Consider the following 20226-nt stretch of genomic DNA (forward strand, 5'->3'; position numbering starts at 1 on the left):
AGGTTATTACCATTTGAAAATATATGGTTGTGCGATGCATTTTTTGGTTGTTATGTGTTAATACTCGACAACTTTATAATTCGATGTGTTAAAAAATCGCTAAAATACACTGAATTTTATTTGACCTCGAATTCCATTTGGAAAACGCCACTGCATAACGTCAGACTGCCTTTAACCTTAGCGATAGGTAGGGGGAGGCGTCAAAGAACATAGCCTGGAGGCCCGCTTCAGGATCTGGGGAATATGGGAAGAGCACTATCGTGGATAGAATTTCTTTATACTTTCAAATGGCGCTTTATCCCTCTTCCCATCACTGAATGGGGTATTTTTTTAAAATCCAAATAACAGTTTTCAAATTTATTATAATTACACAATATTACCACACGAATAAAACATGTATAAGTAATTTAATATGTCATGAAGGAAAGATATATTATTAATATGTGGAATTTTTAAACTATGTAGTTAGACTCTAGGGACTAGGGATCTCGAGCCATTTTCGATACCTATGAATCCCGGGATTGGTAAACATAATCCCGAAACTTTCGGGATTGACTTTTTTATCAATTTGTACGGAAAATAAAATAAAAACGAAAATATAACAAAAAAAATACTTTTTAATAACAAATAACTACATTATAAATAACTGAGTTTGAATGAAGTTTGATTTATTACCCATGCGTAAGTTGCCGATTCATTTTATTTTTTCATATAAATTAATAAAAATGAGGAAGATTGGAAAAAAACAATGCTTCGCACTTTTAACAAAGTAATTCCACCACGATCTCATACGTTTTACGGCAGTTTCATATTTTGCTGACTAATTAGATTTATGAAGCGGAACACCGTATTTACCATACATACACCATGATTTGCTTTACTATTTTTAATCTCGCTAACCTATTCATTAAGTCTTTACTATCAGAAACAGCAATCTCATATTAAATTCACATTATTATTAAATTTATATTACAATATTATTTACTCCATTAAACTTATGTATTTCCAAGATTGAACGTACACGATATTAGCAATAAATGTCTTACATAGTATAACTTATACTAGATTTATTTTTGACCAATTGTATCAACGTTGTTTGTATATATATAAAAAAATTATATTAACGGCCCACGTGCTCGTCGTAGGTCAAAATTGAGTTTTTAGGTTTTTATTGTATTTTCAAACCATGATCCTGGACACTCCTTAAACGTTGTAGATAATCTATTTATATAATTTTGAAGCCTTATTGTCCTTTATAGTTATTATAAACATTTGATGACTGCATAAAGTATTTTTGTTACATAAAATAGTATTCTTTTAAACCCCTCGCTCTAATGTTTTAGAATATAGTCATATTTCGGTACATAACTGTGCAGTGGTGTTAAGATTTTTTACATTTATTAATTTTTAAACGCATTTATGAAACCATTAGTATAATTTATTACGAGATAATTTTTGTAAAATATTCACGATAAAAAATTATATTGATAATCTCTGTGATCCCAAATTTGACAAGAATTAGGCATTTTATTATTCAAAAAATCGGCAAGATTAACACATTTGAAGATGATTCTAAAGATACTTATTATAAGCTATATTTTTGACCATTCAAGTGTGATAAACATCTTATGAATAATGATTGCTTTATAATAATTATTGACTTAAGAATAAGGTAGTGTTTTTTTGAAATACGCCATTTCTTTTGTCATTTCCTAGTAGTTAAGCTACAACATACGGCCGTAGCCATAAATTGACAAACTATAATTAAAGTAAGGAGTAAAATTATGTTAACGCGCGTGCTTGAACCTACCAATAATTCAAATATAATTCGCAAATCTGCACGTCGTGTCATTGCTGGTCAGCAATGACGTGACGTCCAAGGACAACGGAAATAAACTAGACATCGTAAACCCGACAAAAATTTACAGTTCTGCTAAACCTTTTATGTTAATTAAAACATTTTGTTTCCAACCAGTGGGCTGATTTTTTTAATTGAAAGACTTTTCCGTTACATATTACTAAGTTTAGGCAGTGACGTCCCGTGGGGATAGGCAGATTGAGCTTCGCTTGGGGGTGGCAGTTACTCGAAGGACGGCAAATCGAGAAGAATCATTTGGAATATTATATAGAAATAGGTACCTAAACTTAGTAATAACGAAAATATCTTTCCATTAAAAAACTCAGCTCACTGGTTTTGTCGTATACGCGATGTCTAGTTTACTTCCATTACCCTTCGATGTCCTTGGTGAACAGAAACGACACGTGTAGATTTGAGAATAATTACAGTCTAATATTTTGTTAGTATTGTATCCATACAACACATTTCTTAGATATTGGACTCGTGAAAGGACGATGTAAATATTGTATAAAAAATGGGGCGACATTTTATCTAGGGACGTCACTAAGTTTATGCAGCTATTTTCTACATGTACCCAGTGCTCGAAATGGAAAATTTTACGAACAGGAACGCTCAATAATTTTTCAAAAATGTGCAATATTAGATATAATATCTGTAATATAAAAATATATCTTAGTTTTACATAATGTACTTTATAAAACATTTTCCTAATCACCTTCGCCCGAATCAGTTGTTTGTAACATAAAAAATATATCATACTATAAGTTTACGAAATCGTTTACTAAAAAATACATCATTCATAATAATAATAATTATACAAATATGTATACCTAAATGTAAGTATATGAATCTAATTGGAGTAGGATACATAAAAATATATGAAATAATGGACAAACCAATACAATTGTCCATTTGTTTCGTCAGTAGTTTGAATAAAAACATGTAAATAAGTGTAAATGGAAACATGAGTGAAGATACTTTATCGTTATTGATTTTTGGGTTTTCACCACGTGTACTTCTTCCTTTTTTTCTCGATATCATATAATATCTCTTGATAATGGCCTCTGCAACAAGCCCGAAACGTCGAGCAAAGAATGAAGAATTACACACGGTGAAAACCCAAAAATCAATTACGATGACGAACAACCGTGAAAGTCTCAAACAGAAGATAAGTACATTGGTTAAACCAAGTTACATGCTATTTTATTTAAAGCTAGTACCTAAATTGGAAATATTTTGATTAAACAATTTTTTAATCACATCAAAATCCATCATGTACGAAAAAGTAGGAGCATGGTTCATAATGAATTAATTTATTAAAATTAAGTACTTAATGAATACACAAGTTTTACGAATGTAGCATTCATTATTAAATATGCATAATTTTAAACAACCCCAGACTTGTAGATATTAGAAAAAAATATTCAAATATTTACACCATGTGGGCATGTGGAATAATTTATTCTAATAGGTTTCTGATGTTGTTGAAACTATTAATTATTATGTAAGTAAATTCCCATTGGATTCCTCTATGATTTTATTAAAATGTATGCTACCTCTTTTATTTCGACAACATCTATCGCTTGAGTTTTCGCAATGTATTATTTGCTCAATGCAATCTATATGTTATGTATTATATAATATATAGGTGCATATGAGGGTGAGAAAAAACACGTCACACAGTGATGTTCCTAAACAAAATGCCGCGTCAATTTTTCCACAGTATTTTAAATCTCCCTATGATGACTCAAATACCTCCGTAATAAGGAATCTGTTCTATGAATATATAACAAAAAATACCTTTGCGATAATATGTATATGAAATTAATAACTAATACATAATATTTATTTGCTTTTTATGTTACTAGGTATAAGATAGAATTTAGACACTTACCCAAATCACCGGAGTGTAAGGTCCTATTCGATACCCAACTTCTATAGGGAAACAACTCAAAATACATTGTTCTAAGATTTCGTCGTTACCACTTGGCAATACCTACACAGTTTTGTTATTTTTACTCATTTGTACTCTGCTATTATTGTACAGTAGGTACCTATATAAAAATCCTTAGTACTATCATAGTACCACTATGTTTGTGGTTTGCATAGTATGCGACAAGTTTCTCCAATCACAAGACAAACAATAATTCAAAACACCAACAAAAACTCACAATCAAGACACGATAATTATTATAGTACCTACTTGATTTAGGTGGGTATGTACTTTTTTATAATTATTATGGTTTTATAAATAAATACTACGACGATGTAAACGACCACGACTACGACCTCTTGTTAGTCGAGGATTGCTGTTTAAACTAATATTTTGTAAGAAAATTTATTCTTTCAAAGCCCTCAAATCAAAAATTACATGTGCTATTAGTTATTGTTTATAAAACCTTTTTTTGAGACAAAAAAATCTCTTCAAGCAATAAATCTTCACCGACTTTTTTTTTTTCAATGCACAATAGGTAGGATTCATTGTATTATTATTGAGTAGTAAACAGCTTTGCTACGTAGAAGTTTTGTGAAAAAAAAAATGAACTAAGTAGGTACCTACCTATATTGATTTAATGATTTATTTCAAAGGACCGTATTACTATGGTTATTTTAATATCCTCAACAATATATTTTTTCCATTAGCTTTATTTTCTGTATAACATGAAGGATAGGTAAAGAGTTTAGGTAGGTACCTACCTACGAGTATTTTTTCACTGCGAAGTATTTCTGCCGAACTAAAACCGAAATAAAAAATAAGAGTATGTACCTAGCTCAGCATGATATGGGTAATACTATGAACGTTTAAATTTGTTCGTTCCCCCTGATGAAGATGCCCATACACGCAAAAATTGTACAGAGACCACAGACATTTTAATTTACTTGCACAATAGCGTTATTAAACCTCCTTGGATGTATATCGCTCCATACCGATGGGAAGACACCTTGTTGGTTGCATACCATCTAATATCAACAGGTCGACTAATGAACGGCCTCGGTTGTCTTATGATATATTGTGAAAACTATGATGCGTCAAGCCTACCTAGTACCTAAAGTTAGCTATCCTATATCCTATATTTTACGCAATCGTCAATCGGACAGTTATTGTTTTGTTTCTTCCATCCATTTCTCTCCCGTTTCATTCCATAAAATATTGTGACTTCCACTCCCGTATTGATTACAAATTTAATGTACTCAAAATCATAACTGTTTGGTAACTCGCGATTTACACTCTTACCCAAGTCAGCTAAGCCCTGTGGTTCATACCAAAGTGTCTAAAATCCAACCCTTGGTAGATACCTACACAAAGGTAATTTATTTATTCATAAAACAATAATTAACAAATGAATTATTTTTCACAATACCTATGTAGATATTTCATGTGTTTTAATTGAAAATCAAAAAAAAGGTGCGTAATAATTTAACGTTATTATCGATATTAGTAGTAGGTACCTACCCTAAATAAATGATGTATTTTGTGATTTTGTCTGCAAGCAAAACAAACTTGTTGAATAGCACTGAAGAATAGAATAATATACGAGTACTATTATCTCATATTGTCTTAAAGAAAACGGAAGAGAGCAATACAGTCATGTAAGGGTGCTTTCTTCAATAAAAACTGTATTTTTTATTATCGGGCATGGGTTGTCTAGAAATGCATTGTTAGGAAAAAATATACCTAGATGCATTTCTAAGAAATTTGCCTGTTATTATCGACATGTACGAATTATTAAAAATCAGGGGTAGTCAACAAGTAAAATCATTGTTTAATATTTTTTTTTTTTTTTTTAATATATTTATATACCAATTCATATTCCTCAATTTCAACACAATCTGAACCGGAACGCCATATTAAATATTCTGATGAGGCTCGAGAATTTTACGAGACATCTCGCTATCAGGATTCCACGAGAAGGAACGGTAGATTCGAAGAATCCACGAGACGGAACGGAATTGTCAACGAATTCACGAACCGGAACGGCGCTCCGGGGCGTTCCGCTCCATTCCGAGCGCTGCATGTACCTACCTAATGATTCTTCTCGATTTGCCGCTCTTCGAATAACTGCCACCCCAAGCGACACTCAATCTGCCTACCCCCACGGGATGTCGCTGTTAATACATCACAGTTGTATACAAAATATTGAAAAGCATTGTTTCAAAGTCTCAATGAATAGGCCAGTGTCACAGTAATATAATAAATACATCGTTTCTGTAAAAATATAATTCTTTTTAGACAAAGGGCGCGCAAGAAAATGATCCGAGGCAAATAAAGCTACGTATAATAACGTCTTAAGAAAAACAATAATTTGTTCATGAACTTGTTTCACAGATAGTAGAAAAGTTGCCTGTGCAATTTAATTAACTCATTAAATATTTATTTTATAAATCGTGCTTCCGGACTCCATTGAGACATTTCAATCGTTTTAAGTCGTTTCTTTCAGAATGTTATGTTTAAAAAAAAGGTAAAACAATATGTCAGTATTTTTGTTATAATATGAATATTTTGATGACGATAAAATAATCATTTCATTTTTTTTATTTCTATTCTTTAGTCCACTAAAAAATATTTTTTTATTGGGGGGCGTCTATTTTGGTCTGGCACCCGAGTGGCAGTCACCCTTGGAACAACCTTGCCAGCATCCGTCGTGTACATCGCTTCCACGCAGGGCTCGAAATTGACCGGAGCGCACCGGACCGCCGTTCCCGTTCATGAAATCGGTAAAATTATCGCTCCGTCTCGTGAAAAAAATAATTTGACCATCTGATCTAGATACGCCATACTATAATAAAAAATATAACACACTTATTTTTATGATATACACATAACATTTGATAATTGTGTAAATATCTTCAGAAAACTGCCGAGCGCTCCGATTTGTAAACTTTTCCATTTAGAGCGCTGCTTCCTCGGTTAGAGACAAGGAACGGTTGGATATTCGAATCCTTCAGTTATCAATCCTACAAACTATGGATGAGCAAATGACGACGCAATGAAGAGCATGAGGATTTTTTACAGATTTTTCTACTAATTATTCAGGTTCTGGGGCTCCTACCAATTGGGTAATCCTAGGCAATATAGCCCTTTTAGCTGTATGGTAAATTCGGCACTGCCTACCAATATTGATGAAGCGCACAGCTTACGCCGTACAGATTTATTTACATACTGCTAAAATATGAGATAAAAAATAATATATTAATAATTATTCACAAATGCGACCTTCAAATAACATTCCGATGCTTTCATTATTTGAGTAAGCATTTTTCCGCGCGAATGACCTATATTTTTCAAACAAGGCTACCCTATATACCTAATTAGATTTCGCGGGAACCTAATAATTATTTTTTCTATCTTTCAGCGGTCTGTTAGGCAGGTACCGGGCGGAATTAGTTAGTATAATATTAATATGATAGTGATATGTAATGGAGTTTATATTATTATTTTTACAATATCATCACATAAATTATTGATAAAACAGAAGAGCTTCGCAAATATTGCCAAAAATATATCATTATGATTAGCCATAAATATCTTATCGAAAACTCAATTAACTCCTACCTCAATACGTATATTCATATATTATTTAAATATAAATAGTATTTTTAAAAGTGCTAGAAAAACAGGTTATCACAAATTATTATAAGATATTATAATGTATTAATAAACCAGAAATGCAGTAAACATGACGACGTATGGAATAAATAATAATATTATTATCAAAACAGTATTATAGATATTCAAAATCTCTTAAATTACCGCCAAATACTTATTTTTGTGACAAGCAAAAAACAGGAACCCTAAATTATTATTAATCTGTGTTAACAATATTAGTGCATATTTTAATTTAAAAAAATAACTGTGACTATTTTCTTTTAAGCCTTTTCCCGCAGAATAAAAATAATATTATTTAAGAAAGTAAAAATAATGTTTTTTTTGTTGTTTTCAATCTGGTATATAATTCATTAGCCATTTAAATTTTACAAGAAGTGTACCGAAATGACATTCGTTGAGTGTTGGAACAATCATTAAACAAAAATGTACGGGTGTTTGAGGATTTGACGTTTCGTATGTGAATCATTTTGAAACGAAAATGACGGGACGAGGCAGGAATAATGTCCGAATTGAAACAGAAATTGAAAAAAGTCGCGAAGACTCGAACTGGAAAAAGGTTATCGAGCTCGCCGAACAGCTCAAAGTTAGATCACCAAATTATGGTGAGCCATTTTCAAATCAGTCAAATTCTATAATACATCCCTCCCTACATAACAGCTATGTTCAATGATAAAACTATATACATGTCTTGTAAAGTATTAAACAAAGTTGTCTGATGAATGTTTTATTGGATCAATGTATGGAAGCTTATAACATTGTTAATTTAATGAGTCATATTTTACATTGACGGTAGTCCTTGAAGTGTTGCATTGTGTCTTGAGAAGATGTCTATACATTTAATAATAACAAACCTGTTGTCAGTTTTGGTTATGCTTTTTGATTCATTCGTTATATTATGAATAAGTACTAACCTAAATTGTATCATAATAATATACATAAGATAAGAGAGTAGTAGAGCGGAATGCAGAAACATTTGTCATAACTAAAATTTCCTTAGCAGAAAACACTATGCAGAAACACTGTCCTTAGTTAAGATCATTTTTATTGAAAATAATACCATATTTAAAAATTCTCGTTAGGTAAATTAGGTAAATTATTTTATAATCGTTGAACGATGACAAAAATATGACAACTGCATTTTATAAATGCAATAACTATAAATACATATTAATATTTAATTATAATACTCTTATGTTTCCGTTATAAGTCATTATACGTGATTCCACAGGCACCACAAGATTTTTTTTTAACATGGTAACACTAGCATCAAGTGTCATTCTTCATCTGGTATTTTGTATTTCTGCGGGCTGGCGTATAAAAATAAAATAATATTCTGCAAGTACATGCCAAACGAATTAACACTATCAATATCCATATTGAGATACATTGTCAAATGAATTTGAGTGTATGGGCTGTGTTATAGACATGCGAATTTATTTTGACAGCAGCTGTCAGTGGTAAATGGTAATACAGAAGGGGGCGTGTTCATAACAAAAGTAGTCTATGGTTAAGGATTCCTTAACTCTATACTCAGGATTGTCTATAGTTAAGTCATCCTTTTCGGCGACTTATCCTTAGGAACGAAATCTTAGATTGTGCATTCCGCTCGTAGATGATACATTTTATGCACTAAATGAGTACTTGTAATATTAAAATGATATACATACAAATTGAAGACGACCGCATGAGTTTTTATAACTTTATTTTTAGACCAAACCCAACCTAACCTAACCTAACCTACCCTACCCCAACCTAATCTAACCTATCATAATCTTAGAGCCCATACGCACTTAGTGTGTGATATTGATGCATCGAAATGTATGAAAATATCAAACTCTAAATTAACAATTGTTCGATCGAAAAGCATCTGCGCCGACAGAAAAGGTATTTAATATAATTGTCTACTTGGGATAAATTGTTACCGCCATAAAAAAAATGATAAATGGTCATGCGGTCATCGGCACTATAACCATTTTGCGTCCACAGTGGAGTATAAGCTAGAATGCTGGCCTCTTGTAACATGGGTAGCGGGTTGAAATCCCACTAAGTACTGCTTTTCGTTTTAGTTAAGCTGAGAAATCGTTAATTCAACAGCCATCACATTTATACCAGATATAAATTTAGGTTATGTGATAACACATTTGTCATTGAACAGGTCCCTATGCTTTCAGCGAGTTTTCTCACTATGAGGCAGCGATCGACAGGCCGCACATACAAATTTCGCGAGTTACCTGAAAATTATAGAGCTTGATTTTGTGCTTTCAACTAGTAAAAATAACGGCAGATTATAGTAGTTGTCGGATAATCGCGCGGCGGTTTACTGAGAGTGTACTGTATTCAAAATTTAATTACCCTCGATACAACATATTTTGAAGAGATAATATCAATCACTTTTCATAAGAATAAGTACTTTTGGCTGATTGAGTATTATTTATTCCAAATAATTTAAATTAGAAATATTATATAAATTTTAAACTCCATTAATATTGTCTCAATACCTAATAAGGTTCTATGCCTTCAGCGAGCTATCTCAATCTATGAGGCCGTGATCGACAGGCCACACATAAAAATTTCGCGAATTATCCTTTCCGACTTTAAGCTCAAATTACTAGCCACTGTCGATTGATTTGCATAATCCAAAAAATTAAACCCACAGTGACATCTGTTTGAAATACTAAGCCACAAATTATCGGTATTACAGTGATTTTAATAAGAGCTTCGCTCTACATTCAACATGTGTCGTTAAAAATCTGCGGCCTGTCAGATACTGCCTTAGTAATATCGTGAAGCATAGGAAAGGTTAAAGAAAATGAGTTATCAAAAACTTAATTTTCCAACCATGTGTGTAATACGCAATATATAGTTAGGTCCATGGCTCCCACAAGGAGAGGGCTGACAGTGGTCTAGCCTGGGGGTCCGGGCTTAGGTGTGATCCGGCGTGGCGGGTCGACCAGTTAAATGAGAACGACACCACAAATTTGCTTTAATAGTAAAATAAACATTTTAAAATATCTGGCGGTGCGATGCAATTTGATGTGATATGATGTTTGATTTGCTTCATAATATGACGATGAGTGCTGACAACTCAACGAATCAACTAGCTTTATTTAAAAATCGCTAAAAATACACGGAATAACCTTAACTCTGGGGTTCCGCAGAAACCATTTGGGGAACACTACTGCCGAAAATCACACTATACTTATCTTAGCGTTAGGTAGGGGGGTGGTACGCTTCGGGATGTGGGGGCCATGCTTAGGTCAGCACCAAACATAGAGCTCCACCGATTTTAATCAAGATATTATTTGGTATACTCATGTTGGTTGTTGTTATTTTTGATTGTTTTTAAAAAAATTTGTGTCTCATCCACAGAATGTCTATCAAATTTCCTCATTGGCGAGGGCAAATTAGAGAGTTACCTGGACGAATGGCCCCCTATCGAGTCGAATTTTTCAAAAGCAAAGCAGGGGCTCGCCGAAGCAAAGTCCTTCCTACTCCTAGCGGCTAATGAATTGGGCAAGAAGGCCGGAGTGGCGTTGGACGCGCATCTGCTGTTGGGGAAACTGCATTACGCGAGTGGAATGTTTGTGGAGAGTTTGAAGAATTACACCCTCGCAGAATTGCACACGCTCACAGAGAAACAACTGCCAATGTAAGTGGATTGACAATTATTTATATTGCGTTTACGTCCTAGAGCCCAATTATTATTACGGTGACAAAAGTAACATCACATTGATCGATCATGATTCAGTTAATATTTAATTTTTTGTATCTGAAATTGAACTACTATGGGTAAACCAATAATTGAAGTAAGAAAAAGAAGCTATTAATGCAAATATAAATTGAGCACAGCATCACTGCAAAAGTTGTAGCCACCTGTGCGGAAAATAAATGCCGTCATAAGTATAAAAAAGTCAATAGATAAGTGACAATCATTAACACCGCATATTTCAATAATTAAAGTTTTAGTCTCAAAAGACAAGAATAAAACTATGATATTAATTAACACTTTACGGTCCGGTCACGCCACATTGGCGTCCTTTGCAAGCCGAACGTTACGATCCGGTGACGCCTACGTGGCGTCCTCACATAGGCATATCTTTACTGTGAAAAATAAATATGAAATTTAATATTTGGTTGCAAGATCTATCGACAGATGGTTGAATGACATGTGCAAGAAGTAAAAGCATGATGGAAAAAAAATATTTCGGGGTTTTTACAGAGATGGCGGACGTAATACCATTCAGTATTTTTTTTGTACCTATACCATTTTTTTTATTAGTTACAAGCCCATTTCTAGACGGCTGAATCACGAGACTTAAACAAAAACGGTAATAAACACTCAATGTTATATTCCAGTGTCCTCACTTCAACTTCGAAATTTAATTGTCGACCCTTTTCAGTGGTAGTCACCCATTTATGAACCTGCATTCTTTTTTTTTTAAATGAACGCGATTTTTCGCTATGAAATTGCATCCTATTTGATAATTTGTCATTAATGGTTTATTACCCATGAAACATCCACCCACCATGCTTCATCATCCATGATAGAAATCTTAACTTGAAAATGAGAATAGTTATAAATGTGAACTTGTATCGCGTTGTCATTTTCGTTCGCTTTTTTCGGGAGATTATTGCTTGTGTAACTGCATAAATAATAGCTATTATTATTTATATTGCACTAATTTCATTGAAAAAATAATTAATCTAAGTATATTTCAGCTAGGATATATATTTTTTATTAGTTTTATCTCCAAAAAAACTTTTTAAAATGGAGGACCATTCGTTTTTAAACAGAGGAAAACTATGCGGATTGTATGTCAGATATTCCCAGTGACTGAAGATATCGGAGATTTTAGTGTAATTTTCAATCACAATCAAATATTTCCGGGGATTTCCGACACTAATAAACGTTTAAGAAGAAAGTGTAAAGTGTGTTCCTCACATAAACTTCGAAAAGAAACTATTTACATGTCCAAAGAGTGTAAAGTACCTCTACATCTACATATTGGTAATTGGTTTTCTTCGTATAATTTAAAAAAAAGTGTATTAGTTGTTAGTTCATTTTACATTCATAGTTTTATAAACTATTTCAAATAATTTCAGCTTTAGTGTGATAATAATTATTTCGTGCCTAGCCAGTTATCTAAAGGTATTATCCATAAGATTGAGTGTTGATTCAAATATTTATGTGGAATGTAGATGTTTGTTTTACAATCCTATTGCTCATAGATTTTGTTATATGAATTTTTTACGCACGCCTCTGCACTGTTATTGGATTGTCTCGATTCCTACAATAATACCAAATTGTAATAAACGGTGGGAATGTATATGCGTGCATTTTATTTATTTGAATTTACTCGAAAATATGCACGCCACTGCACTGCCTCAGCCATAAAACCCATAAAACCAATAAATCAGATTAGTGTTCGTTCGGGAATGAATGTGCATTTATTTTTAAACACTTCACAGTTTGTGTGAAGTCTTTGTTATTTTATTATATTTGATAATCAGAGATATGAGTAGTAGCGCTAAAAATGAATTGATACGTATTCTATAGCGGTGTAAAACATTTTGTATTTGAATATTTTATTACATTTTTTAATTAAAAAATAATATATTGTGATTGCTTTATATCAATAGGCTGTTTCCTTTACATTATATTTAACAAATTGAACTAATCTAAAACATATAATAAACAATTTACGAAAATTTACAAATTATATACTTTACCTTTATGGAACGCGGGCCAGAGGTTGACAAGTGTTAAATAAATGACACAATTTGATGCATTGATATATTTTAAGTATTTTCTGAAAATTTTATTGAAATATATCAATAGGTTCAAAAGTTATATCATTTTTAACTTCGCGATCGAAATTTGTTGATTTTCATTAAAAAATACCGGATATTGGCGTAGGTTCTTCGCGAAAATTCGCTGACCGTATAGTGTTAAAACCCCTTTACAGTCTTCGGCTATTACTGTGGATGCTTGTCATCGACTGCTGGAATCGCGTTCATCATTAATGAAATACAATTGCATATCAATAATTTTTATCCCCACTGATGGGATCCGACCGAGCAGAGTTGTTTCCCAGGGTCCAACCACACACGGGCCCAGTTCGCCATGCCGACTTGATATCGACCAAGGTCAACTTTGAGGCAATTGAAAAGTTTGCTGCGTCATAAGGATGGAATAATTCCGATCCTTCCTTAATTCATCACTTTCAACTCCTGACACCTCTCTTTTGGCAGAGTTTCGATACACAGGTGCAGATGACACTTCATGTCAAAATGACTGCAGAGCAAGTTGAGTTTCTTTTTTATTTTCTAAACTCTTTCTTTAAGTATCAAGGTGCTACATCAGTCACGTGCGGCTTCATTTCAGGACAAGGAAGTGTGGCACTATAGAACAGATTAATAAATAAAATTCCGATATGCTATATCCCAATACACTACATTTTGATGCAGGGTTTTGAATGTGTGAGTGTCTTACGAAAATGAACCACACATTATAGACGTGCAATAGTACGTGTTTCAACCTTCAAATACACCAATATTGAATGAGCGTCAGTGCGTAAACCGAGAATAGTTGTCAGAGTGAAGGACAAGCATATTCTTGACACGTGTTTAAGTTTATTCCATAATCTTCCACAATCGAGATGGGTTGCCTGTTACTCCACACCCGTTAGGTATTTCAGTTTCCATTATTTCTGATTTCCCTGGTAACACACTTTCAACCAGCAGCATGCGCAAAACTACTGTGTTATTAGTATTAAAAAACTGAAGTGAAGTGATGAAATGTATATATGGCTTATCATCAACAAAAGGTAAATGTCATTCGTTAATAGAAAATGGCGTAAAATTATGATTTACGCAATTCCACAGGTATTCGCGATGTTGAGTTCCCTGTATGGCACTAAAATCTTTTCATTCTGACACGTTTATAACGTCATGGAAAGCCGTCGTGCACAAATCGCGACTGCATATACATGACGGGTGGAGACGGGGTAACTCAAACCTTGCCTTATATTCCACAAAATGCTTGTTTTTCGATTTCTACATTTGAAATTGTTTAGTTTTGACGATTTGTAGTACCATATTTTTGCCCAAAATATACCTATAATATAAACTACAATTAAAAGTGCCATTCTTTCGTGACAATTTCCTAATTTAATAAGCGAAACGGTAAAATATTACGATCACGAATCACACGTCCCAAAAGTATCTATACCTATACCTACACAAGGAGTTAAAAATGTAATTTGTTTTACTCACTGTTAAAAGTCTGTTGTCAAAAAAGTAACTTATAAAAATTATGCAAGCTTAAAGACAAAAAATATTTCATCTGTCACTAGCCTTACGTTATGTAAGTATTTTATGAAGAGAATATTTTATGCGAACTTATTATGCAAGATTATTTTTACTGCCAATGTTTGATATTCAATTAGCATGATTGCTGAAACATAAATGTCATAACATTCCTAAGTGCTATTAACTTAGTTAGCTCGATTCTCTAATATGCCCAGATTCAATTTAGACCATTTTCGTGTATTAAGTTTTTTTTGTCTATGTAAGTTGATTAATTCTCATCGTTTGTTCTACTGTATCTATGAAATTGTGCCACCGAATACTATTGTTTTATATCGGGTGATGGTGGTTGTGAAATCTAACATGGTGGCCATGTAACAGCAAAATTGTCAGGTGGTAAATCCATGTTGTTTATCGTAATAGTTGAATGCAGCGGAACCTCTCATAACGAGCATAATTCGTTCCAGAATCTTACTCATAATGAGAAACACTCGTTAAGCGAAACAATTTTTCCCATATAAATTAATGTAAAATATTATAATGCGTTCCATGCCGAAAAAAATACTCATTTTTTTTATTTGTAACGTTTATTCCAATGACATTAATATGGACGAAGCATCTGGAAAAAAAAATGACACTCACTTTTTTGTCGGGTCTACCGAATGGCATAATCTGTTCTAACGCCATTACAATAAAGGTGATATTGCTATAAATTCCCGATGCTTTTTGTCGGGTCTGCCGAATGGTTCGCTCAAATGAACATTGACACTAGAAACACTGTTCTAACGCCATTACAATAAAGGTGATATTGCTATAAATTCCCGATGCGTGATATCGCATAATGGAAATTGCGTGACGTCTACCTATACATTTGCGAATGTCGCTATGTGTGAATTTACTTGCTAGCTACTGTATTGAGTTCGTTGTCCATTAATAATGTCATTGGTTTATTCAAAGAAAATTACTTATTAGTATGTATGAATTTATGACAATAATTAATTCTTTTTTATTAGAGAGCTGTCTAGAGGCATTTGTTTTTGCCGACGCTTCAAAATTTGGTGGCAATGTAACAGCATTATCATTGAATAAATTTGTAGCGCGCATAGCCACAGCCTTATTAGGGTGATGCTCAATATACGATGCAACAGTTTCCCATGCTTTCAGCATTTCTCTTATTGCTCCGTAAGATTTTTGCTTTGCTACCTCCTCCTCCTCCTCTGCCAAACTCTTCTCCGCAGCTTCTTGCTGTAAAGCACGATTCAACTCCATAAGCTCTTCCGCGTCACTCATGCGAAATGTCGCTCGTTAAGGGAGCCATTTTTTAACAATTTGTTTTGCTCGTTATGAGAGGTTCCACTGTATATAAAAATTTTAAGATAGATTTGACTTAATAATATAGAGGTGTACTAGGTATTGATTGTTAAGACGGGGCGAGTCCAATAAAGATGAAGTTGGGTGGAGAACGGTTTATATTTTACAGAACAAGACAGACAGCGTATAGTTTACGATATTTCGTCTGTAAATTATCAATGTTAATTTTCGAGAATTAAAATTAAGCGATTCCCTTGCAAGGGCTGACGCACGGAAGGACTCAGATTATGGATTTTTGTTAATTTCGGATGTTATTTTTGTTTAAACCTATGTAAATAATGTCTCGGCACAGAAAAGCATTGTCAGTTCAAGAGAAAATGAAAATTTTCGAAAAGGTAAAAGAACATGTTGACATATTATGCTCTAAATTAATTTGTATGAATTTTTAAAAATTTTCAAACCCTCAATTTACGTTTCTCCTTTATTGACATTTTTTTCTCAGTCCCTTCCAAAAGACATCTAATATTATAAAGATGTATATGTTACGCCGAATGTGCGAAATTGAGTATTACATGAAATGGGCAAAATTTTGCCGAAATCATGAAAAATGCAACCCCGTTGCCTTATTCATGAATCAGACAAAATATCTGCCGAGTGCGTGAATTCGGCAGTAACTTTTCTGCCTAGTTCATGCATTGGGCAAATTAGATAGTAGCGCTATGGTGGTGTTTTTTGCAACTAATCAAACTAACCAAATGTGTCAAATGTCATTGATTATATAAAAAATATACCAATCAATAACTACAATGACGTTCATATCCATTTACTATGCCCAAAAAAAAATCTAGAACTATAATATGATAACGGAAGAATTTTATTAAAAGGTATTTTCGCGATTTGATTCGTGCTTGGGTAAAAATCGTGCAATGGTCGATTGTATGTTTGTGATAGTATGATTTGATAGTTTGTTGACACTTGTTAGCTAACCTCAAAATGGACATTCAGTTGAATTCAGAATTACAAAACCTAACCTAACCTAATAATAGTAATATTATATTATGTCCAATTATAACTAATAAAACCATCCATATTAAATTTACTTTTTCTACTGTCATGTTGACAGTTTAAGAATTCCATACCCTGGTGAATTCACGCACTCGGCAGATAATTTACCTAATTCATGAACAAGGCAACGGGCTTGACTATTACATGAATTAGCGAAAATTTTGCCCATTTCATGTAATAGTCAATTTCGCACATTCGGCGTAACATATACAAATTTTTGATTGTCAATTGTTTAGGTCGTGTCTATAGTATCATTGCGGTCACCGTGAAACATAGCCTAGAATGCTTACCCCTTGTTCTTTGAAAAGCGTGTTCGAATCATGTTTTTTAATCAATATGTGTTTGAATACAGTGCCTGACAACTAGTCATCTGGCAGTTAAGATGCAGTCTGTTAAGTCTGTGGATGGTCATTGTTATGTACCGTGGTCGGAAGGGAAATGGTCATTTACCTGTGATCCTATTTATTTTGTATATTTTTAGACGGAGTCTTCGGATTGTAGCCGAATCATACGCGATAAAGGGTCTCTGTTTGGAACACAGCGCAACACCTGGTGGCAGCCGATTTAAACAGGCCGAGAGAGAGAATGATATGGTATGAAGCTTTAACATTCACTGTGTATTGTTTGGACTGTGGTGTTCATTTTAACAATGTAGTTCTATAATATATGGAAACAACTTAAAAAATCTTATTCATAAATATTAATACAGTATAACCCCTATTTTACGTTTTTTAAGGGACTGAAGAAAAAAAACCTAATTGGAGGGAAAATGTAAAAGGGGGGTATTGAAAAAAAGAACATTTAAATTTTATGTTTCTAAAAAAATAACGTTTTATTAAAAACTAACATTCAATTAAAATTTTTATTGAAAAATCGTTCGAATGTCACGACCCAATCATTGTCAAGTGCGCGTAACTCGCATATTTTGAATATTTCCGATGTAAATCGCGGGAAAGAAAAACGTAAATGCGGGCTGAAATACATCGGGACTGAAAAAAATACACGCAATTGCCAGGAAAACGTGAATTCCGGGCACGTAAAAACGAGGTTATACTGTATTAGTCCTTCCAACTGAGAGGAAATCGCATCTGCGCATATTTATCGTTAAATTTTTCCATTTATCTGTCACTTGTACTCGTTTATCCTCGGTACCTCAAGCTGTTTATTAATATTTCAGATAAGATGCTTCGAGCTGGCAGCAGAATTGTCTCTGCTCTATCTGCAGAGGGCGGAGAGCAGTGGCGGAAGCTCGGGGGCGGGCAGCGTGGTGGGAGGAGGGTCAACGACCACCTCCATCGTCAGCACGGCTCCAGGGGGTGTAAATAGTGTCAGTGGAGGGGTCAAGGCTCTTGGGCCTGTTCTCGAGACGGCTCTGCAGAGGTCGCCCATTCTTCACATGCAATCGGGGAGATTACAGCAGGCTGTTGAAAGGTAAAACCTGATATATAAATATACTACACTACTGTCTTACCAGTATATCTGCATGTCTATTGTGAACAAGTTAACCTTTCCAACACCGTTACATGTGATTTCCACTTACGAACGTCAATGATGCCAAATAATGACATTCATGTTTCGGGCCCACAGAACATAGAAATGTGGAATTCCGTTGTCCCGTACCAAGGTTTTGAAGCTGGGTTTTTTTTATTATTTTATGACCCAATGCAAATAACACAAAGCGCGCCGTCAGCAACGTTCCCTCTAATTTTTCTATTGTGTGCGGATCATCAACGCATCTGAGCAGTGGCGTAACTAGGGTTGGTGTCACCCGTCAGTGACGGGCCGTCACCCAGTCCGGTAAATTTACACCCCCCCCACAAACACACACGTAACTCGTGTTAGTCGCATTTGACCTTCGCCTACCGAGAAATGAGTCGAAGAATTGTGCATGTGATGGTTTCCTGCATTCGAGCAAAACTAAAATCTGGCAAAGGAAACGTTCTTTTACAATATTTTTGTATGAGGACTGTGCGGGGAATGAAAACGTATGTGCGGACACATATTGGTAGGTGTGCGCGCACACCTTACAGCAGGGGTTCCCAACCTTTTTGTACTCTAGAGCACATTCTAAAATATCGGTAGGGTGGCGGGCACCACCTATTTTTAATCGACAAACTCCTTCCATAACTTCTCATTTTCCCATAACTTATTTTCTTATATTCATAATTTATTAATAAATAATAAACAAAAACGTTTCAAAATAATAAAACTACGAGGGTGGGTCAATAATTCCTTAGAAAAAAGCATTAAAACAGTTTTTATTTTTGTATTTTTTTTTTATTTCTCAACATAATCTCCTTGGAGCTCAATACACTTAGTTAGACGTTTCTCAATTTTTTTTAAACCGTCAGAAAAATAAGTTTTCGGAAGGTCCTCAAAATAAGCATTTGTCCGATCGATGACTTCTTCATTTGAAAAAAAACGTTGTCCACTTAGCCATTTTTTTAAGTTTGGGAAAAGGAAAAAGTCACTGGGGGCTAAATCTGGCGAATACGGTGGGTGGTCGACCAATTCGAACTTCAATTCTTCAATTTTAGCCATTGATCGTAAACATGTGTGAACACGGGCATTGTCCTGATAAAAGAGGATTTTTTTCCTGTTTAAATGAGGCCGTTTTTCTTCAATTTCGTTTTTTAGCTGGTCCAATAAAAATGCATAATAATCCCCTGTTATTGTTTTTCCTTTTTCCAAATAGTCAACGAAAATAATTCCACGTGCATCCCAAAATACAGTAGCCATAACCTTACCAGCTGATTTTACGGTTTTCGCCTTCTTTGGACATGGTTCGCCTTTCGCAATCCACTGCTTTGACTGTTCTTTCGTCTCGGGAGTATAGTGGTGTATCCATGTTTCATCTACAGTCACAAAGCGATGAAAAAATTCATCCGGATTGCGTTGCATGAGCGACAACAGGGCTTTAGAGGCCACCACCCTATTGCGTTTATTGTCGACTGTGAGCAAACGCGGCACCCATCTTGCAGAAACTTTTTTCATGCCCAATTTGTCATGTAAAATAGAAATGACGCTACCTTTTGAGATCCCTGTAACCTCAATTATCTCACTCAACTTTAATCTT

At 34.0% G+C, this 20226-nt stretch overlaps 1 protein-coding gene across 1 annotated transcript in view; it reads left to right on the plus strand.

Moving 5' to 3' along the window:
• Nucleotides 1–7892: 7892 nt before the first annotated feature.
• Ttc7 (tetratricopeptide repeat domain 7) overlaps nucleotides 7893–20226 on the plus strand; it is a 42322-nt gene continuing 29988 nt past the window's right edge. Inside the window, exons 1-4 of the mRNA XM_085942238.1 lie at nucleotides 7893–8068; nucleotides 10836–11115; nucleotides 17632–17743; nucleotides 18328–18581. Of these exons, the coding sequence (XP_085798364.1) occupies nucleotides 7945–8068; nucleotides 10836–11115; nucleotides 17632–17743; nucleotides 18328–18581 (770 nt within the window). The 5' untranslated portion in view covers nucleotides 7893–7944. The remainder of the gene's footprint in view (nucleotides 8069–10835; nucleotides 11116–17631; nucleotides 17744–18327; nucleotides 18582–20226) is intronic.

Source organism: Rhyacophila brunnea, unplaced genomic scaffold, assembly GCF_057557595.1.
Source record: "Rhyacophila brunnea isolate RB1 unplaced genomic scaffold, BYU_Rbru_1.0 scaffold_14, whole genome shotgun sequence".
NCBI classification, from domain to species: Eukaryota; Metazoa; Arthropoda; class Insecta; order Trichoptera; family Rhyacophilidae; genus Rhyacophila; species Rhyacophila brunnea.